The 23,392-nt window shown below is 44.2% G+C and overlaps 1 protein-coding gene across 1 annotated transcript in view; it reads right to left on the bottom strand.

Annotated features, from left to right (window-relative positions):
- Nucleotides 1–23,392, bottom strand: part of LOC112228549 (delta-sarcoglycan) — a 100,901-nt gene that overhangs the window by 23,318 nt on the left and 54,191 nt on the right. The window contains exons 3-5 of the mRNA XM_024393958.2: nucleotides 20,150–20,251; nucleotides 19,103–19,190; nucleotides 11,385–11,504 (exon numbers count right to left, since the gene is read on the bottom strand). Coding sequence (XP_024249726.1) covers nucleotides 11,385–11,504; nucleotides 19,103–19,190; nucleotides 20,150–20,251 — 310 coding nt within the window. The remainder of the gene's footprint in view (nucleotides 1–11,384; nucleotides 11,505–19,102; nucleotides 19,191–20,149; nucleotides 20,252–23,392) is intronic.

Below are 23,392 nucleotides of genomic sequence, written 5' to 3'. Positions count from 1 at the left end.
ACTATATTTTTGGTTATGGAAAATACACTGCTCAAAAAAATAAAGGGAACACTAAAATAACACATCCTAGATCTGAATGAATGAAATATTCTTATTAAATACTTTTTTCTTTACATAGTTGAATATGCTGACAACAAAATCATACAAAAATGATCAATGGAAATCAAATTTATCAACCCATGGAGGTCTGGATTTGGAGTCACACTCAAAATTAAAGTGGAAAACCACACTACAGGCTGATCCAACTTTGATGTAATGTCCTTAAAACAAGTCAAAATGAGGCTCAGTAGTGTGTGTGGCCTCCACGTGCCTGTATGACCTCCCTACAATGCCTGGGCATGCTCCTGATGAGGTGGCGGATGGTCTTCTGAGGGATCTCCTCCCAGACCTGGACTAAAGCATCCGCCAACTCCTGGACAGTCTGTGGTGCAACGTGGCGTTGGTGGATGGAGTGAGACATGATGTCTCAGATGTGCTCAATTGGATTCAGGTCTGGGGAACAGGCGGGTCAGTCCATAGCATCAATGCCTTCCTCTTGCAGGAACTGCTGACACACTCCAGCCACATGAGGTCTAGCATTGTATTGCATTAGGAGGAACCCAGGGCCAACCGCACCAGCATATGGTCTCACAAGGGGTCTGAGGATCTCATCTCGGTACCTAATGGCAGTCAGGCTACCTCTGGCGAGCACATGGAGGGCTGTGTGGCCCCCTAAAGAAATGCCACCCCACGCCATGCCTGACCCACCGCCAAACCGGTCATGCTGGAGGATGTTGCAGGCAGCAGAACGTTCTCCACGGCGTCTCCAGACTGTCACGTCTGTCACATGTGCTCAGTGTGAACCTGCTTTCATCTGTGAAGAGCACAGGGCGCCAGTGGCGAATTTGCCAATCTTGGTGTTCTCTGGCAAATGCCAAACGTCCTGCACGGTGTTGGGCTGTAAGCACAACCCCCACCTGTGGACGTCGGGCCCTCATACCACCCTCATGGAGTCTTTCTGACCGTTTGAGCAGACACATGCACATTTGTGGCCTGCTGGAGGTTATTTTGCAGGGCTCTGGCAGTGCTCTTCCTGCTCCTCCTTGCACAAAGGCGGAGGTAGCGGTCCTGCTGCTGGGTTGTTCCCCCCTACGGCCTCCTCCACGTCTCCTGATGTACTGGCCTGTCTCCTGGTAGCGCCTACATGATCTGGACACTACGCTGACAGACACAGTGAACCTTCTTGCCACATCTCGCATTGATGTGCCATCCTGGATGAGCTGCACTACCTGAGCCACTTGTGTGGGTTGTAGACTCCGTCTCATGCTACCACTAGAGTGAAAGCACCGCCAGCATTCAAAAGTGACCAAAACATCAGCCAGGAAGCATAGGAACTGAGAAGTGGTCTGTGGTCCCCACCTGCAGAACCACTCCTTTATTGGGGGTGTCTTGCTAAATGCCCATAATTTCCACCTGTTGTCCATTTGCACAACAGTATGTGAAATTTAGTCAATCAGTGTTGCTTCCTAAGTGGACAGTTTTATTTCACAGAAGTGTGATTGACTTGGAGTTACATTGTGTTGTTTAAGTGTTCCCTTTATTTTTTTGAGCAGTGTATATCAACCGGGACTGTCGCTTTTTTCAATAGGAGAGGGAGAGACGATGGCTGCCCCACTCTGTTGCGCAAGCAAAACTCTGCGAACACCCAGCTATCCACTGACGCGATGTTATCTTTCTCTCTAATTTTTCAAAATAAAAGCCTGAAACTATGTCTAAAGACTTTTGACACCTTGAGGAAGCCATAGGAAAAGGAATCTGGTTGATATCCCATTAAATGGAGGCAAGGCATCCAATGGAACAGAGAGCTTTCAGGAAAAACAGCACTTCCTGGTTTGATTTTCCTCAGGTTTTCGCGTGCAATATCAGTTCCGTTATACTCACAGACAATATTTTGACAGTTTTGGAAACTTTAGAGTGTTTTCTATCCTAATCTGACAGTGATATGCATATTCTAGTTTCTGGGCCTGAGAAATAGGCAGTTTCAAATGGGTACTTTTTTTAGTCAAAAACGAAAATCCTGCCCTCGACACTCAAGAAGTTAAACTTTCAGGATAAGGTAAGACCCAGATGCAGACGGTGTCGAAGTAACAATGTTCATAACAGCAACAGGGGCAAAGGTACAGGACGGCAGGCAGGCTCAGGGTCAGGGGCAGGCAGAGTGGTCAGGTGGGCGGGCTCAGGATCAGGACAGGCAAGGGTCAAAACCAGGAGGACGAGAAAAGAGAGACTGGGGAAAAGCAGGAGCTGATACAAAAACGCTGGTTGACTTGACAAACCAGACGAACTGGCAACAGACAAACAGAGAACACCGGTATAAATACACAGGGGATAATGGAGAAGAAGGGCAACACCCTGGAGGGGGGACAATCAAAAAGATAGGTGAAACAAATCAGGGTGTGACATAAACAAATAAATATATTTTCTATTTGAAATTCTTCAAAGTGCCTTGATGACAGCGTTGCACATTCTTGGCATTCTCTCAACCAGTCTCATGAGGACTGCCACAGGAAAGGAAGACCCAGAGTTAACTCTGCTGCAGAGGATAAGTTCATTCAAGTTACCAGCCTCAGAATTTGCAGCCCAAATAAATACTTCACAAAGTAACAGATACATCTCAACATCAACAGTTCAGAGGACAGAAACCACTACTAAAGGACATCAATAATAAGAAGAGACTTGCTTGGGCCAAGAAACACAAGCAAATTTTAGACCAAAGTTGATATTTTTGGTTCCAACCGCCGTGTCATTGTGAGATGCTGAATAGGTGAACGTATGATCTCCGCATGTGTGGTTCCCACTGTGAAGCATGGAGGAGGAGGTGTGGAGGTGCTTTTCTGGTGACACTGTGTGTGATTTATTTAGAATTCAAGGCGCACTTAAACCAGCATGGCTACCACAGCATTCTGCAGCAATATGCCATCCCCTCTGGTTTGAGCTTAGTGGGACTATCATTTGTTTTTCAACAGGACAATGACCCAAAACACACCTCCAGACTGTGTAAGGGCTATTTGACCAAGAAGGAGAGTGAGGGAGTGCTGCATCAGATGATCTGGCCTCCACAATCACCTGACACTACCCTGAGTCTCCCTCACACTACCCTGAGGTGGCTGCTACCGAACAACAACACACCAGCTATTTGTCTCCAATTAATGGAAGCGTCATTGTAGCATCTTTTAAATAGGATTCCAGCCACAGTACTCCGGAAGAGAACTCCAGGTGGCCGAATGCAGTAAATGCAGTAAAATTGGAACTATCTATCTGCCTTGGGTGCAGTGCCATTTAGCAGCTGAATTGCATACATTTGTATCCAAAGACCCGGTGGACCTTTTATAGTGAAAGTGGCTATTGCTCCTGGAACAAAAGTGTACTTGAGTGTTGGGGAGAAGGAGGTTCTTGGACGTGATGTACAGTTGAAGAGTGCTCCAGGGATCCTCAGTGGTACAGTAGACTGCAGATTATAATGAAATGCATTTTGCATCAGCCTCCTCTTGGAATAGGTTAGAGAGGAGTGGGATGGGTGCATTAGTGGCAGGGGTGTGGAGGAGAAGAGGGTACACTGCATCGATAACAAGGCTCAACAGGGACTGAGGAGTATACATTAAACAGTGGGACATAGTTTGTAAAAGCAAGAAGTCAAGTATTTTCAGTACACTACCGCAAATGGTGTGAAATATATGTCTAATACACCAGAACATATTTAGTTTGTAGCTGATTACTTTGAATGCACAATTGCAAGTAAATGTAGGCCCATAGGTTATCTACATGTATTTTCACTATGTATGTCTCCTTCCATTTTTCTATGTACTTATACTGTACCCTTTGAACTACTCTACTATCATCTGGTCGTCCGGTTGATAGGTACAAACTGCAGTGATCACACCTGGAGCAGGTGCCTGGTACAGGTAGAGGGTACGGGATGACAGAACAGTGTGGTGCCGATAGCATCGTCCTCTGCTACCAGGCCATTTGTCACCCCAGCAACATGGAGCCATACATGGAGCTGTGGAACTCATAACTGTGCTGTGTGGATAAACAAGCTCACTCTGGAACAGTGTGATCACACTATTGAGTGTATGTTTGTACGTGTCGAGAGGGTTTGCGGGTGTGTCTGTAGTGGGCTGTGGATGTATGTGTGTGGTTTGGTGTGTGTCTGTGTGTCCTTGACCAGACCTTCAGAGGATTGTTACCCAGAAATAATTTGATATTGAGATAAAAACGGCTGCGTTGGACCTTTTAAAGATACTCAGCTGCAGGCTTACATTTTAGACCGTTACCAGAGCCATCCATGTTCACAGATACCATTAGTTATTATGGATCAGTGGTGGATGCAGTTGGATAATATTGCTATTGGAGACAAGGTGTACACCTAGAGCATCCTCCCTCTCACATAGCCTTGACAGGGATTATATATCCGAAAGATGAAAAGAAACACATTATCCGTCTGTAATGCAGGTCTTAGGGTGTCAGTGACAGAAACAAGACTTGAAAGGCAAACAATGTTGCCATGATTTTGCAAATGGCTCTGCCGGGTGCGCAGCGCTGTAAAACCCCAGGACTGTACTGACTCCATGGTTACAATCTAATCTAGCTTTGTGACCAGACCAGTGGCGGGCTCGATTTATGTGGACCGTGAAACCAAGCCCTAGGAAGAGGCTCAGGTAAAGCAGGAGGATATAACTCACTGGCTTTTAGAGATTCTTTATCATCTACTTAGCATGGTCACCTGACAGAAATCCAATGGCGACTCTGCAAAGCACATTCCCCATTCCTACCTGATCAGACGGTGAAATGTAGTCTCCCTCTTGCGCCCTATATTCATTTCATGTATGACACTTGTCACACAGTTACTCCCGGCTGCTCTTTATGATCGTTTTAATGCAAGCTGGAGCCACACACAAGGAGAGAGAGAGGAAAGGGAATAACATGAGGAAGAGAATGAAGTGAAATGGATGAATTTGGAATGACTCAGCTGTAATTTTGATGGCAATGCAGTGGGCATTTCCTTAACTCTTTCTTTTTATAGCAGACATCTGATAACTAAACTAACCCTAGGAAGCATAGTGCCATAGGCTATAGACCATTGTACCCCATGTGCTCTACTGGTCATTGTTCACAGTAGCAGTGGAATTACAACATACAGCACCAGGAGCAAGACAAAGTCCTGAGACTGACCCCTAACTAACCAAGTCAACCAGTCCACTGTAATGAGGCCACTGGCCATGTGCTGTAGGGTCATGCCCCCATCATCAGCAGTCTGGACCACCACTGCCAGGTAGCCACCCACCAGGAGTGGATGTGACCCTAGCCCTATACAGTAATTAGAGACTGGCTGAAGCAGGAAACTAAGGTCGTGTCAAGTGGCTCTCCAGCAGCCACACACTGTAATACACATCACAGCTGAAGGTCTGAAGGCCACATGATAGATACAGTAGACAGGATGTAAATAAAGGCAATGTTGTTTGGCCGCATGGCCATATCTGTATCTGTATCATGCTCTCCTCATAAATCTGATATGAATTAAACATTGCGCTTAGCAGACTAATTTCCCATTTTCTCTCACGGGTGTCATATTACAGACTAGGGATTGTACAAATATTATGGAGTTGGCATTGTCTCCCCGTCTGTCAGATCAAACATCTGGACTGGTGTAACGACCATTCACTGGGTGATGTGGTTACTGTGAGACAGACACATCACTGACGGATGGGACTACTTTCTGCACGTTGCTTCTCTCAATCCATATTGACATCCCCCATTGTAGCATCTAAAATTGGGTTTGCCACATTATCATCTGTGCCGTGCTAATAACTTGACGAGCATTTCTCCAAACCAGGCTATCTATTAATACTATCTGTTTCAGGGATCCTACAATCATCAGAGTGCTGTTGTGATTATTAAGTGTGTAATTCAATTTGAATCAGCCTCCACTGCAGTCCAATGGGATATAATTTAGGCAAATAAATGAGCCTTTAATTATAATTATATATTTTAAAAAAAACAGCAGCAGGTAATGTCATTATTCTGTGGATTCCTGCTAATTACGGTTGTGATGATGAGTAGAGAGAGGGGGGTGGAGAGGGATGGAGGGAATATGAGAATACTCGATTGAGCATGCTCCATTGACAATTCCGGAATTCCCTGTTCCAAGCATATATTAATTACCATAGAGGAGTGCTCCATTGTGTCCTCTCATTCCCGGCTAATTCATTCCTTTCTCTCATGGTTTTTCTTGTGTAATTGATTAGGTTTGGTTTCCTATGGAAGACAATGAGAATCGCTGTAAACTGCTGGTTGCGCTCCTGTACTGTACAGGGCTGGCTCACGAGACTGTATACACAACACACTGTGCCATTTGGCCACAGTTCTCTAAATCTTGATTAAAGGTCTGCAAAGTGCACAGTGTGTGGTCTTATGTACCATATACAACTGCCATTGTAATTATGGTTTGTGTGACTATTCAGTATTACCCTAATTGTACTCACATAGGTGAAAACATTTGCTGTAACTGACAAGCTAACAATTCATGACATTATTCTGCTCCACAGTGGCGTCTTGCTCAACAAAAACTATCCACCTAGTGTGGAACTTGAAGCAGTTGAGTAACAATAACAATAGACAGGTAAAATTTGAATTGCATTACATCAGGGTAGGTAACAACACATCTGCTCAACACGGCGGCCCCTCAGGGGTGCATGCTCAATCCCCTCCTGTACTCCCTGTTCACACATGACTTCATGGCCAAGCATGACTCAACATGCTCAAGTTTGCTGATGACACAACAGTGGTAGGCCTGATTACCGACAACAATGAGACAGCCTATAGGGAGGAGGTCAGAGACAACCTCTCCCTCAATGTGATCAGGACAAAGGAGATGATCGTGGACTACAGGAAATGGAGGGCCGATCACACCCCCAATCTCATTGACGGGGCTGTAGTGGAGCAGGTTGAGAGGTTCAAGTTCCTTGGTGTCCACATCACCAACGAACTATCATGGTCCAAACACACCAAGACAGTCGTGAAGAGGGCACGACAATGACTATTCCCCCTCAGGAGACTGAAAAGATTTGGCATGGGTCCTCAGATCCTCAAAATGTCCTTTAGCTGCACCATCGAGAGCATCCTGACTGGTTGCATCACCGCCTGGTATGGCAACTGCTCGGCCTCAGACCGCAAGGCACTACAGAGGGTAGTGCATAGGGCCTAGTACATCACTGGGGCCAAGCTACCTGCCATCCAGGACATCTATACCAGGCAGAGGAAGGCCCTAAAAATTGGCAAAGACGTCAGCCAATCTAGTCATAGACTGTTCTCTCTGCTACCGCACGGCAAGCGGTAACAGAGCGCAAAGTCTAAGTCCAAAATGCTTCTTAACAGCTTCTACCCCCAAGCCATAAGACTCAGCTAAACAAATGGCTACCCAGACTATTTGCATTGATCCTCCCCCCATTTTTATGCTGCTGTTACTCTTTTTATGCTGCTGCTAATCTATGTACAGTCACTTTACCTCTACCTACATGTACATATTATCTCAATTACCTTGATTAACCTGTGCCCCCGCACACTGACTCTGAACCGGAAACCCCTGTATATAACCTCGCTACTGTTAATTTATTGTTAATCTTCAATTATTTGTTATTTTTCTATTTTCTTCTTTTTACTTTTATTTTTTATTATTTATTTTTTACTTCAGTTTATTTTAGTAAATACTTTCTTAACACATATTTTTCTTAAAACCACATTGTTGGTTTTAAAACCACATTTTATTTGATTTATTAAACAGCCAAATCAAGTGTTGATATCATAATACAGCCATGCGGTCTCTCGGGTCTCTCATTGGACAATAATCCATTCTGAGGGAGGCATCTCGTGGATCGCAATCTCACTTCCTACAATGCTCTTGTCAGAAATATTTCACTTGTGTTTTCCTCAAGTGTCAAGCTTTATATTTCCACTTCATTGCTTTCAGACACAGTTACACAACACTGGCTTCATATAGCATCGTTCATCTTTGAGACCATCTTGAAAAGGTTGCAGAACACTGTAATCAAGTTTTACCTGGCAGCACTGATTGAGCCTTGTGTTAAAAAGAGAGACATGTAAAAAACAATCATATTTAATATAGCGATACGTGTATAAAACAATCAAATTTCATATTTGCCTCTAAAAGCCTATTTACAGCCACATTTAAGTCGCAGATTGCTTTGACGACATTGAAGACATTTGACGACATTTATCCTTTTGCCTGCAATCAAAAGCTACAGTATATTCTTATCCCAAAGTTGCTAGTTTTGTTCACTGGATGTAGCACCTGTCAATCTAATTTCAGGGGGTTTATTAGCTGTGATATGAGGGAAATCCAGATCTGTAAAAAGCTAGTGACAAATTGCTAAGTTAGCATGATTCCAAACACCTCCCCTATTACCCATTGGAAGCTGAGGGTTCCTGGATCACTGTTCACTGTAGATAGTGCAATAAAGGCCTAATGAAGGCAGTGAAAGCTCTATCATAGATTTCCAATGACCTCAGTTGGGCCAATTAAAGTTATATGCTCAGCATAACTATGCATTTTATTGGTTTGGACAGAAGCATTCATTTGGTAATGGCATGTGGCAGTTTTATAGGAATCTGGCCTCACTTCATCCTGACTGATGGATGGAATGACAGAGGGAGAAGCTAGTAGCAGTTTGCCCAGGCCTGAAATCATTGGCTATATTCATTGATACATGTTGTTTGGCACGGTTTGGAGTGAACGCACAGACACGTACATGAACACACACAAGCAAGTACACAGACACAGGACACATGCATGTGCGCGCACACACACAAAACACGTGTGCACATACATGCACTCACACTCACACGCATACTGTATGCGTGCATGCCCGCCCACACGTACGCACAAAACACTTTACGTACAACAGAGGCCTTTTTAGAATTAGGCTCTTGGTCTGATATTCACTTTTGAACACCTGAGTAAGCTCCACTCATTGCACTGGCGGCGTCATAGTTTTGACCACAGCATTTGTTCACCGATATCCCCTTACTTTCAATCAGAACTCTCAGCCAGAGTTCCTTACCCCGCTAAGCAGCGGGATGCAGAGAGCGAGGGAGGGGGAGAGCGAGAGAGAGGGAGGGAGGGGTACAGCGAGAGCGAGAGAGAGGGAGGGAGGGGTACAGCGAGAGAGAGAGGGAGGGAGGGGTACAGAGAAAGAGAGAGGGAGGGAGGGGTACAGAGAGAGCGAGAGAGAGGGAGGGAGGGGTACAGCGAGAGCGAGAGAGAGGGAGGGAGGGGTACAGAGAGAGAGAGAGGGAGGGAGGGGGGGTACAGAGAAAGAGAGAGGGAGGGAGGGGTACAGAGAGAGCGAGAGCGAGGGAGGGGTACAGAGAGAGCGAGAGGGAGGGAGGGGTACAGAGAGAGAGAGGGAGGGAGGGGTACAGAGAGAGAGAGGGAGGGAGGGGTACAGAGAGAGAGGGATGGAAGGGTACAGAGAGAGATAGTAGTAATGATGATTTGCCAGTTACTCCATTTATCTGCGGCCCTTTTTGATGGGGCTGCCCTGGGCCACAAGGTTCATCAAACACCTTGGCAACCACAGTCCTCAGTAGAAAGGCCTTCTTAGTTCTTCTTAGGTAGTTCTTTACAAGTTTTAGAAAATAGAAATAGAAAATAAAATCTCTCTGCAGAAGCGACAGTTACAGGGATGGTAAAAAAAGCTTGATTGCCGTAGCAACATCAAGGAAATTGGGCAGAAAGGTGTGTACAGCAGTTCTTCAAGTACAGCAGTTCAGCATCATCTTCAATTGAGCCTCTCATTCTCCTTAATTGCCGGCCTCAACACGTTACGGAAAAGGGTAACTGTATAGGAAGCTCTGGGGACAGGTCGTCTGGATATTGGACAGCCAATAAATTGACAGATGCAAACAGATGATCAACTTTAGCGGACAACCGTTCTTGAAGGCTTAAACAAAAAAAGGGTTTGTGATTTTGTTCATACTAGTGACCCGGCATTTGAGTTGTGTGGTTGCAATATCAACAGTCCCTTATCTTTGGTATATTTTGGCAAGGATCATTCAAGACTACTTTTAAATTGTGTGCACCGCAATGGACATATAATGCACAATGTCTCAGGAAAGACTTTCTGGGTTGGCAATACTCAGTATAGAAAACAGTCCGGCCCGCAACCTGGACCTACAGGCCGTTGTGAAAACATTTTAACAATAAATAGATTATATAAATAATGACTGAATTTGTCCTGTCGACTACTTTTTTTCCTCATTATTAAGCCTTTTGATGTGTAAATTTAATTTAAAAAATGTATAAATAGCAACTAAATTCTCTAAACAGCTATAGATAGTAAACTACAATGCATAATGAAACAATGTCTAGAAAGCTAGTGTTTTGTGGGTGGAATGACTGTATTATCTGGTATTAATAGACTGGATTAATGCACAACAACTTTCTATCCAAGCTTGGTGAAAGCGCAAGGACCGCTCATGTCATGCAGGTTCAGGTAGGCTATACAGAACAGTTGTAAATTCCCAAAAATCTATTGGTAGATTATTACCATGCTTTTGCATCGGAAATTAATTTTACAATCTGTAATGTATGAATTTCCAACTTTAATTACTGAACAAGTAATTACATTATTGCCACCAGCCAGCTGTCTAAATAAATGGCAGCATTGCGACACCATGTAATAGCTTCATGAAATTTTACATTTAACATGATAAAATGATGACCAAATAGGCCTACCAATAAACATGTATCCATTATCCAAAGCCAAGCTATAGGCTAAATGCCCTGGCACCACAGAAAGCCTTTCATTGTCACAATTTCAGCACCATGGACAGCAAATGGTAGTCCATACTTTGTGAGTGGCTTTCCACATCCCTTTTTTCTTCTAACTTCTAAAATGACAATGTTATACAACAACAAAAGTGACTGAATCTGTTATTGTTTCACATGGTTGGATGATTTCTTCTAATCTAAATAATACAGACTCACACATCCCCCCCTATAGAAACTCTGACTCAAAGACTCTTTTACATCTTAGTCTAATTTACCATAATTTATGTTCAGCTGTTCTTCAAATGCAAGTTCTCATGTGAAATGTATTAAATTGTTAGCTAGCCCTAAAATGCCAGCTTGTTTTTGCTAAATTTCAATTAATTGTAATGTGATTACAGTGATATTGATCATTCATCCAAAGTACACCACATTTTAGATCTCTCAATTCAGCCTCTAAACACTTGAACAGTGTGAGTCCAGTCAAGTTTAAAACTGTTGTTCACTAAACTGCTAGTAGACTGTTGAGTATGATGTAGTGTCTGGTCCATTAACTCACCCGTCACCCGTAGCCTCTCTGCTCCCACCACCACCTCCTGGTCATCAGCAGAGAACAGTAGCTTCCCGGTGCTGGATTTCACCTCCAACATCTTCCCTTGTGCACGCACTCCACTGGATCCTGGGCAGGGCAAAAGTTGTTAGGAAAAGTCAGTGAAGTTCAACAGGTGGCTTCTGTATGATAAACAAAGATAGACTTCTTGTATTTCAGAGATTCATGCAAGTCAGGACAATCCTAATCCGACATGTAAACGTTATTCTTCAAATTAGATTTTTTTAAAATTGCTTAAACATGACATTTAGGTGAATTTTATAAGGGGAAGATTTGCTTTTGGAATTTTCTAATTATTTTCAAAATTATTAATTTCCATGTCGGATCTATGCCCGGAAATGCCCTTGTCTGGAACAATAATCCACATTTCAAACTCTCCCAAAAAGTTTCTTGCAACAGCCATCTTTGACTTAAAAAAATATTCCTCTCAAAACGGTGATTCCTAAAAAATATATCAGGAGACTTGGTCAACTCAGTCAGATTTATATAAGATCCCAAATGAATCATGAAAGAGAATGGTCAGCTACACCACATTGACCCCTTCTTCATGTCCTCATTACATTGTGCAATGAGACAACTCACGGTCTGTAAAGTTCTTTACTTTTGATAGATTTAAAGAAACAATTTTAAAATCACCATTGTCACAACCATAAACTGTCAATGCCATCTGCATGATAGATAATATATGAACTTTGGTTCGAATATTTACATTTTTATTAGGTTTTAGAGCCATAAAGCAATTGAGGAAAACCAAAATTGTTACTTTGTATATCACTTGAATGAAGACCAAAAATGCTATTTTTTACAACTTCGTAAACTCTGTCCCATCCAATCTTTCAGCACGACATCAGAGTGCCGAAAGATCTTATAGAATGTTTATATTTTCATTGGGGATTTTCAAATGAATAATTTTCAATATTTTACAAATATTTGGCTGTTTTGAATATTTCTTGTCATTGGCTTGTCAACTCCGTCACTGATGGCTTATCTCCTTAAGATCTATGTTTTTGTCAATATTGTACAAATATTTTTGTACACTACCGTTCAAAAGTTTGGGATCACTTAGAAATGTCCTTGTTTTTGAAAGAAAAGCACATTTATTTTGTAAGGTCCAGAGTACAGAGGTCCATTATCAGCAACCATCACTCCTGTGTTCCAATGACACGTTATGTTAGCTAATCCAAGTTTATCATTTTAAAAGGCTAATTGAACATTAGAAAATCATTTTGCAATTATGTTAGCACAGCTGAAAACTGTTGTCCTGATTAAAGAAGCAATAAAACTGGCCTTCTGTAGACTTGTTGAGTATCTGGAGCATCAGCATTTGTGGTTTCGATTACAAGCTCAAAATGGTCAGAAACAAAGACCTTTCTTCTGAAACTCGTCAGTCTATTCTTGTTCTGAAAAATGGAAGGCTATTTCATGCAAGAAATCTCCAATAAACTGAAGATCTCGTACAAAGCTGTGTACTACTCCCTTCACAGAACAGAGCAAACTGGCTCTAACCACAATAGAAAGAGGAGTGGGAGGCCCCGGTGCACAACTGAGCAAGAGGACAAATACATTTGAGTGTCTAGTTTGAGAAATAGATGTCTCACAAGTCCTCAACTGGCAGCTTCATTAAATAGTATCCGCAAAACACCAGTCTCAACGTCAACAGTGAAGAAGCGACTACGGATGCTGGACTTCTAGGCAGAGTTGCAAAGAAAAAGCCATATCTCAGAATGGCCAATAAAAGTAAAATATTAACTTCTTTGGGATAGGGGGCAGCATTTTCACTTTTGGATGAACAGCGTTCCCAGAGTGAACTGCCTCCTACTCAGTCCCAGATGCTAATATATGCATATTATTATTAGTATTGGATAGAAAACACTCTGAAGTTTCTAAAACTGTTTGAATGATGTCTGTGAGTATAACAGGACTCATATGCAAAAACCTGTGAAAAAATCCAAACAGGAAGTGGGAAATCTGAGGTTTTTAGTTTTTAAACTCACCCCTATCCAATACACAGTGGGATATGGGTTATTTTGCACTTCCTAAGGCTTCCACTAGATGTCAACCGTCTTTAGAACGTTGTTTCGGGCTTCTCATGTGAAGGGGGGCCGGATGGGAGCCGTTTGACTAAGGGGTCTGCCTGCAGCCTCGTTCTCAGTCACACGCTTTCACATGAGAGCTAACTGCGTTCCATGGCTTTTCTACAGACATAGGAATTCTCCAGTTGGAACATTATTGAACTTTTATGATAAAAACATCCTAAAGATTGATTCTATACTTAGTTTGACAAGTTTCTTCGACCTGTAATATAACTTTTTGAACGTTTCGTCCGAATGGACCAGATCGCGCTTTTGGATTTGTTTACCAAACGCCCTAACAAAAGAAGCTATTGGACATGAATGGACATATATTATGGACATTATCGAACAAAACAAGCATTTATTGTGGAACTGCGATTTCTGGGAGTGCATTCTGATGAAGATCATCAAAGGTAAGTGAATATTTATAATTCTATCTATGAATAATGCTGACACAGCGGTTGCATTAAGGAGAAGTGTATCGAAAGTTCCATTTATAAAAGTTGTATTTTTCAGCAACATTTATTATGAGTATTTCTATGAATTCATGTGGCTCTCTGCAATATCAATGCATGTTTTGGAACTGCTGAACGTATCAGGCCAATGTAAAATAAGATGTTTGGATATAAATATGAACTTTACCGAACAAAAAAATATATGTATTGTATAACATGAAGTCCTATGAGTATCATTTGATGAAGATCATCAAAGGTTAGTGATTCATTTTATCTCTATTTGTGATTTTTGGGACTCCTCTCTTTGGCTGGAAAAATGTCTGGGTTTTTCTGTGAGTTGGTGGTGACCTAACATAATCGTTTGTGGAGCTTTTGCTGTAAAGCATTTTTGAAATCAGACACTGTGGCTGGATTAACGAGAATTTTATCTTTAAAATGGTACCTAATACTTGTATGTTTGAGAAAATTGATTTATGAGATTTCTGTTGATTTGTATTTGGCGCCCTGCAATTTCATTGGCTGTTGGCGAGAGGTTCCACTAATGGAAAAGAACACAAAAGAACACAGACACGGGATAGAGCAACTCTGCCTACCAGGCCAGCATCCTGGAGTTACCTCTTCACTGTTGACACAAGGAGCTGTCTGTATTGCAGGACTTTTTGTCATTTTGTGCCCTCTTTCCCAGATAAAGACCAGGCTCACCAGTAGGAGTGAGTACTCTGGTGGGCCATATGTTCTGCTCCCTTACTCGCACCCCTTTTCATGTCATCCTACTGTGGGGAAACCAGTCCATCTCTCCGGGTCCACATTGAATCTGGGGCCGATGAGAGCTTTTTGGACGCCACACTGGCTTCCGAGCTGAACATCCCCACTCAACCCCTCTCCATTCCCATGGATGTTAGAACGCTGGACGGGCGCTCTATAGGTCGGGTCACCTATAACACCACTCCCATCAACCTACGTGTGTCAGGGAATCACAGTGAGACCATTCAATACCTGCTCATCAAGTCCTCTCAGATTCCTGTGGTTTTGGGATTCTCCTGGCTCCAGCGACACAATCCCCTCATCAATTTGTCTACGGTTGCTATCATGGGCTGGAGTCCGTTCTGCCACACCCATTGTCTGAAGTCCTGGGGGCTCGGAAGTTGCTCTGGACCTCTCCGTGTACCAGGACCTCCGGGAGGTGCTCAGCAAGCAACAGGATTTATCCATCCCTTTTCCTCTCCTGCTGGCGCAGGGTTCTTTTTTGTGGAGAAAAAGGACAAGACCTTGCGCCTGTGCATTGACTACCGGGGACTCAATGACATTAATGTGAAGAACCATTATCCGCTACCACTCATTTCCTTGGACTTCAAGCTCTTCCAGTGGGGCACTGTTTCCTCCAAGCTGGATCTACGAAAAACGCCTACCACCAGGTGTGGATACGAGAGGGGGACGAGTGGAAGAACGCCTTCAACACAGCCAGCGGCCACTACGAATATCTGGTCATGCCCTTTGTCCTCACCAACGCCCCGTGTTCCAGGCTCTGGTGAATGATGTTCTCCACAACATGTTGAACCGGTTCATCTTCGTCTACATTGATGACATCCTCGTCTTCTCCCGCTCCCCACAAGAACACATGCTCCACGTCCAACAGGTTCTCCAGCACCTTCTGGAGAACCAGTTGTTTGTTACGGCGGAAAAGTGCGAGTTCCATTGCTCCACCCTTCCCTACATCATCTCTGCTGGGAGTGTCCAGATTTATCCCAAGAAGGTGAGAGCGGTGGTGGATTGGCCTGAGCCTACGTCCAGGGTGCAGCTGCAATGCCTCCTGGGGTTCACCAACATTTATGGCCGGGTAACAGCACCCTGGCCTCCCCCTGTCTGCACTCACCTCTACCAAGGTTCCATTCACGTGGTCCTCTGCTGCTGACCCGGCATTCCAGGACCTTAAACACCGCTTCACCACTGCTCCTATCCTGGTTCATCCTGACCCTTCCCGTCAGTTCGTGGTGGAGGCCGTTGCTTCAGATGTCGGAGTGGGAGCTGTCCTGTCCCAACGTTCTGCCCTGGACCTTAAGCTGCATCCCTGCGCCTTCTTCTCTCACCGCCTCAACGCCACGGAGAGGAACTACGATGTGGGGAATCGGGTGCTTCTCACGGTGAAGATGGCGTTGGAGACACTGGCTCGAAGGTGCAGAACATCCGTTCATTGTGTGGACCGACCACAAAAACCTGGATATTGGAGTATATCTGCACTACCAAGCTCCTCAACTCCAGGCAAGCGAGATGGGCCCTACTGTTTACCTGGTTCACCTTTTCCCTCTCCTACCGGCCTGAGTCCAAGGATGTCAATCCGGATGCCCTGTCTAGCCCCTATAACCCCATGGTTACTACCCCAGAGCCCGAGACCATCCTTCCTACCTCGTTCCTGGTGACGGCACATAGCTGGGGTAAAGGGAAACAGGTCTGGGAGGTGCAGCGGTCTCTGCCGAACCCTGGGGGGGCCCAGATAACCAGATGTTTGTGCCTGACGTTGTCCGCTCCGCAGCCCTGGAGTGGGTCTATTCCTCCAGGCTTGCCTGTCACCCGGGCTCTCGTCGGACCCTGGCCTTCTTGCGACAACGCTTTTGGTCGCCTACTATGGTTCTAGATGTTGCCGCATTTGTTGCCACCTGCACGGTCTGCGCACAGAACAAGACTCCTTGCAAGCTCCGGTTGGTCTTCTCCAACCTCTCCCTCACCGTCCCTGGTCCCATATATCCCTGGATTTCATCACGGGTCTCCCTCCACCTGAGGGCAACACTGCCATCCTGACTGTGGTCGACCGGTTCTTCAAAGCCACCCACTTCATTCTTCTCCCCAAACTATCCTCGGCCAAGGAGATGGCAGCACGTCTTCCGGATGCAAGGACTCCCGGTGGACATGGTCTTCGACCAGGGCCCCCAGTTCTTGTCCCGGTTCTGGAAGGCATTCTGCATGTTGTCGGCCAGTCTGTCCTCCGGATTCCACCCCCAGGACTTAGTGACGACTCTTCGCTGCCTAATCTCCGCCAACCCTACCACCTGGAGTCAGCAACTGGTATGGGTTGAGTATGCCCGCAACACCCTTCCTTGCTCCACCACAGGGTCTCTCGCCCTTCAAGTGTTCCTTGGACTCCGCCCACCCCTGAGCAAGAGGAGGAAGTCAGCAGTCCCTCTGCCCAGATGTTCATCCGCCGCTGTTGCTGTACCTGGAAGAGAGCCCGGGCCGCTCTGTCGAAGACCACTTCCAGGTATAGGCGACAAGTGGATCTCCACCGGACCCCTGCTCCATGCTATCGGCTCGGGCAGAGGGTATGGCTCTCCACCCGGGACCTGCCCCACCGGGTGGAGTGCCGTAAATTTCCCCCCCGTTTCATCTGCCCGTTCAACATCTCTAGAGTCATTAGCCCCACTGCTGTCCGTCTTTTGCTACCCCATACCCTAGGTATTCACCTACAGCCTTTTGTCTTCTGTTTCCAGGCCCACCCCTCCTCCCATATTGATGGCCATCCGACGTACACGGTGAGACGCCTACTGAGTTTTCGACCACGGAGCAGGGGTTTCCAGTAACTGGTTGACTGGGAGGGTTATGGCCCAGAGGAGAGGTGCTGGGTCACCGCTAGAGACATCCTTGGACCCATCCCTCATCGCCAACCTCCACCGCCAGCACCCCGGTCAACCAGGTATCTGCCCAGCTAGGACGCCAGGTGGCACCCCTAGAAGGGGGTTACTGTCACACCCTGATTTGTTTCACCAGTCTTTGTGATTGTCTCCACCCCCCTCCAGGTGACGCCCATCTTCCCCATCATCACCTGTGTAATTATACCCGTGTTCTCTGTTTGTCTGTGGCCAGTTCGTCTTGTTTGTCAAGTCAACCAGTGTTTTTGTTCTCAGCTCCTGCTTTTCCCAGTGTCTCTTTTTCTCGCCCTCTTGGTTTTGACCCTTTCCTGTCCCGACTCTTAGCCCACCTGCCTGACCACTCTTCCTGCCCCTGACCCTGAGCCTGCCTGCCAACCTGTACATTTACCACACCTCTGGATTATTGATCTCTGCCTACCCTGAACCTGAACCTGCCTGCCATCCGGTACCCTTGCCCCACCTCTGGTTTACTGACCCCTGCCTGTCTTGACCTGTCTATTGCCTGCCACTGTTGGATTATTAAACCATTGTTATTTCGACGTTGTCTGCATCTGGGTCTTACCTTCATACCTGATATGATTTATGCAAAGAGACAATTACTGAACTATAACTACAGGCAAATATAACTAAGACGAACCAAAGCAGACCAAAAAACACAGCCCCTACACCAAATCAAACTGTTATTGATAGTACAACAAACAGCAGAGTAAAACAACTAATTGACTCTGATGATCCTGAAATGGTTTCATGTAGTGGCGAGGAACAAGCGATCTGAGCAGAGGGCGTGTCACATTCGTCGAATGGAGGAGACCGAGGCGCAGCGTGATATGAATACATGTTCTATATTTAATGAAGAAAGAACACTAAAAACTTACAAAACAACAAATGAACGTGACGCTATATACAAATAGTGCAGACACAGGCAACTAGACATAGACAATAACCCACGAAATACCCAAAGAAGATGGCTGCCTAAATATGGTTCCCAATCAGAGACAACGATGAACAGCTGCCTCTAATTGAGAACCAATCTAGGCAACCACAGACATACATAAACACCTAGATGGTAAACAACCCCATAAAAACCTACAAAAACCCATAGACAGTACAAAAACACATAAATCACCCATGTCACACCCTGACCTAACCAAAATATATAAAGAAAACAAAGAATACTCAGGTCAGGGCGTGACAGGGACACAGACAATTGATTCTGCTTTGCTGTGTCTAGAGTGGAGTCTCTAGCATACTTACTCACTCATCCATTATCTTCGTCAGATAATTAACAGCCAGAAGGCAAATGCAGTTTAACATGCAGTTTAACATGGGAGAGGTGTTTGGCTGTAGGTGTACATGAATTGAAATATCTGTTATTTTTGTGTCTGCTGAATAGAACTCTTGTTCAAGTACATGGATTTGCATTGCTGTGTATGGTGTCCATATTAGCGCACACCCTCCATGGATGTGTGACTGTCTCCTGTTGTGTTGTATGATATTACCTGCAATAAGTTGTGTGACCAGCTGATTCTTTCCATTTAGGATATTGACGGACACATTTTTGGAGGATTGCAGGAACAGTGGGCTGCCCTATGGAGACAAAGCAGGTAAACAAACAATGCTATCGACAATACACAATCCCCCATTAGTGACCCTGGTGCTCAGCATGAGTGTGTAACTAGGACTGTATGTTTTATAGATCATTTCCATTTTCAACAGCCAATCTGGAATGCATATCACGTCTGAAGCCTGGATCTGTCTTACTTGCCAGAGTAATTTTTCATGCTTCAGTCAACTTCTTAATTAAAGATAGCAGCCAGCCTTTGTGTTGTGCTTAAAGTCGGCAAGATAATGCATCTCATGTATATTTTAGATAATATGAGGTCCCTCCATGCTTATCAAGGTTCCTAAGCAACACAGTAAATAAGCAAAATATTGATATTCCTGAATTGACATATCACTTTAACAATGTGGCTCAGCACATGAGATTCAAATTAATAGGTTCCATGGGAATAATGTTCAGTTAGTATATTAGGCACCTCATAAATTAATTGAAAGTGCATTTCTGGCCTTCAAGACTCTTTGTCCTACTACAGTAACCTTGATCCCCATCCCTGTTAATACAGTATACAAGCAATTAACAGTCTCTCTGTAAGGCCTCATTAATATCACCTACTCAGACGAGAGAGAGAGAGAGAGAGAGAGAGAGAGAGAGAGAGAGGTTATATTTTTGGTTATATTTTTCCCCCTTCTGTATCTCCCCTGGACTGGACAATTTATCTTCTCCCATTTTTCACCCCTATCAATAATTACTATTCCGTTCACCTCCACTGTGGCCGGACTGCTCTCTCTCTTTGCTGGTGCGAAACAGATCAGATAAAGCCCCACACATTATCAATCTATTCATCCAATGCATGCTCTGTGGTATTATTACTGCCAGGCAGAGTGTGAGTGAGCATCTATCGCTTCATCGCCTATGACATCACCTCTCTCTGATACTACTTTCCTTTGTAATTCTATGGTGGTGGAAGTGCAGATGCAGTACTTACTGGTCTGGACTGAATTTCTTTGGCATACAGAGGTTGGAGAAACTCAGAGTCCCCCTCCAATTTCAGACCCTTCTCTGTTATTCTTAAATTGCCCATACCATCCTGTAGAGAAAGAGAGAAGGAATAGGATATGGTCAATATTTATTTCGGTATGAGTTGAGATGATTCCATCTGTTGCTGATAAAACAAAGACATAAATATTCCATGTGTACATTGCTGTAATTACATATGAGGACACCGAGGTTCGTGCCTCATACAAATTTTTAACACTGAACAAAAATATACACGCAACATGGAACGTGATTGTCTCGTGTTTTATGTGCTGAAATTAAATATCCTAGAAATGTTCCATATGCACAAAAAGCTTATTTCTCTCAAATTACATAAACAAATGTGTTTACATCCCTGCATTCCTCCTTTGCCAAGATAATCCATCCACCTGACAGGTGTGGCATATCAAGAAGCTAATTGAACAGCATGATGCACCTTGTGCTGGAGACAACAAAAGGCCACTCTAAAATGTGCAGTTTTGTCACACAACACAATTTAGCTGCTTTAAACTATTTTCTAAAAAATATTACAGTTCTCCCTTGTGATGTGGTACATTGTAAACAAGTCTAGCTGTTAGGTCGCTAACTTATGTTTGGTTTTTCGTCAGCGCAACCTGTGATTTAAACTGGTTTATGGAATGAGTTTGGCTATGGATGTGTTCCGTGTGATGCTAGGAAGATGATGTTTGCATTGATCTTTTACATTTAAAGGTTACATTTGTGAATGAAGTTGTCAAGACCTTTATTTCCCATCAGTACAAAACATTGTTTAGATGGTTTTCAGACAACAATACTGTTTAAGTGGATTTCGTGAATCATACGGTTCCAATTACATATTTGAGATGGCACACTGCAAGGACCACAATGATCTCAAATAAATATTTAAGTGCCTTTGAACAGGGTATGGTAGTAGGTGCCAACCACACCAGCATGTGTCAAGTACTGCAACCCTGCTGTATTTTTCATGGGTTGGGGTGGACATTTTAAAAAAAGTTTTAGCTCTATTACTGCATTTCTATGCTTCCCGAACTCAAACCCTAGTTACATTGCTGAATTTTTATGCAAAATGCACACATATAATTAATTCATCCCATCCATACTTCTTTGGATACAAATATTTTGATGTTGATCTTGATCTTGGCACCCGAGTGGCGCAGTGGTCTAAGGCACTGCATCTCAGCACAAGAGGCGTCACTACAGTCCCTGGTTTGAATTCAGGCTGAATCACATCCGGCCGTGATTGGGAGTTCCATAGGGCGGCGCACAATTGGCCCAGCGTCGTCTGGGTTTGGCCGGGGTAGGCCGTCATTGTAAATAAGAATTTGTTCTTCACTGACCTGCCTAGTTAAATAAAGGATAATTAAATACAAAAAAAGATCAACAGAACTTTGACTATAGAGGCATAAATCGGCTAACTGCAGTACAGGTATAAATACCCCAATGACAGTCACTGAATAGTGGAACAGTGTTCACAAAATCCCTATCTGTTTCTGTGTGTTACTGAATCATGTCAGACTAAAGGATATATTAAACAACAATGAAGTGAGCTTTGGAGACAAGAAAGGAGTTCACAGAGCTGCTTTGATTCCAACAAGTTTGACTTTGACCTCTTGCTTCCCCTGGTCAATAAATAAGCGTGGTGAATCATTGTGAAGATGAGTGCCTTGTCTGATAAGAGACAGGAGCTCTCTATCTCTTTCTATCCCTCCATGTGATCATGAGGAGAAACCAAGCCTCTTTGTTTCCCAACATCTTTGATCCTGAGGAGTTCTGAGGACCATTCCCAAATGGAGATCAAGACCTGAGCAATCCTTCTAGATCTGAATGCTTTAAAACGCCTTCTCGCCTCTACCCAACACTTTCTACTTCCTCTATTAGAATTCTGTCAAGATAGTGAGAAGTTTAAAGTAAGTGAGACCTGAACGTGGCGTGAATATGTATCTCTTTCCTGTAGAACCATAGGAGATGATATTGCTGCAAATGTAAGTATCGTAGACACTTTGAAGAAGATAATAGCCTATATGACAACAAGTGGTATATTTTGCCACTCTGCAGTATTTTCCCCTTTGCTCCATAAGGGATAGTGTCTTCATCATCAGATTCAACCACTGACTCACATTAAAGACGCTGATTCTCTCTTTCCTGGTTTTACTGTAATATTATGGACTTGTTACCCCCGTAGCTCTTCCATTTCATAAACTATCTGAATAGTTGAAAATATAATCACTTCTTCATCCTTCATCTCTCCCTCTGTTACAAAAACTCACATCTTCGGAGATGGAGCATCTGAGCTTTGCTGTAGCAACGGCACTGGGTAGGAACTCTCGGTAGGAAACTCAAATTCCACAGATTTTGTGAGCCTTGCATACCTCTCCCAAAAGAGCTCAACGTGAGAGTAACACAGCTAACAAAAAACGTCCACAGAACGAAAAGGGAGAGTTTTTCATCAGGTTCCCATTTGGTTTGCATGATATACTCCAAACGTTATTCCAATGCTTTAATGGGTAAGCAAAATGTTCAACAAATGTCCCCCTGGGGGGGAGGGGTGGATTATTTTGGGACAAAACAGATGAAAGGTCTTAACACCCTGGACATCCCTTGGACAATTTGAAGTGAGAGAGCCATAATCCCTTACCTACTGTAGTGTTACGCCAACTACTTCTTCATGACTGTGTTTGGGGATAGGACCCTCTGTCTCTCTCCTTCCCTTTTCCTCTCTCTCCTCCCCCTCTCTCTCTCCCTCACTCATTCCCCCTCTCTCAGCCCCCACACCCCCTCTATCGCTCTCTTCTGAGTGAGTGGTGTGGTGCGGTGCAGCCGGGGAGGACAGGCAGGACACATGTCATGAATAATGCAGAGAGGCATTCGTTGTCAGAGTGGCCCCATAACACTCAGGTGTGTCTTCTCCGCTCTCCTCTTTTTCCTCTACTCCACTCTCCTCTCCCCGCTCCACACTGCTCCGGTCTGTCGGAAGTCAACAAACCTGCACTTGCATGCCAGAGTTTAAGCAGCATCAGGGAGTAAATTAATTTTCACTCGAAACACCCAGGCACGACTGTCAATGCGCTGGGAGCTTAATATTAATCGTGGACCCGAGAATGTGGGATGTTGCTTGTGTGGCTTGTGTGTAGCTTGTATGTTTAGTATGTGTGTGCGTGCATGTGTGCATGCATGTGTGCATGCCTGCCTGCTT

Source organism: Oncorhynchus tshawytscha, linkage group LG30 (genome assembly GCF_018296145.1).
Source record: "Oncorhynchus tshawytscha isolate Ot180627B linkage group LG30, Otsh_v2.0, whole genome shotgun sequence".
In the NCBI taxonomy this organism is placed as follows: domain Eukaryota; kingdom Metazoa; phylum Chordata; class Actinopteri; order Salmoniformes; family Salmonidae; genus Oncorhynchus; species Oncorhynchus tshawytscha.
The sequence above is the reverse complement of the archived record's forward strand: the minus strand, read 5'-3'. Positions and strand labels throughout refer to the sequence as shown.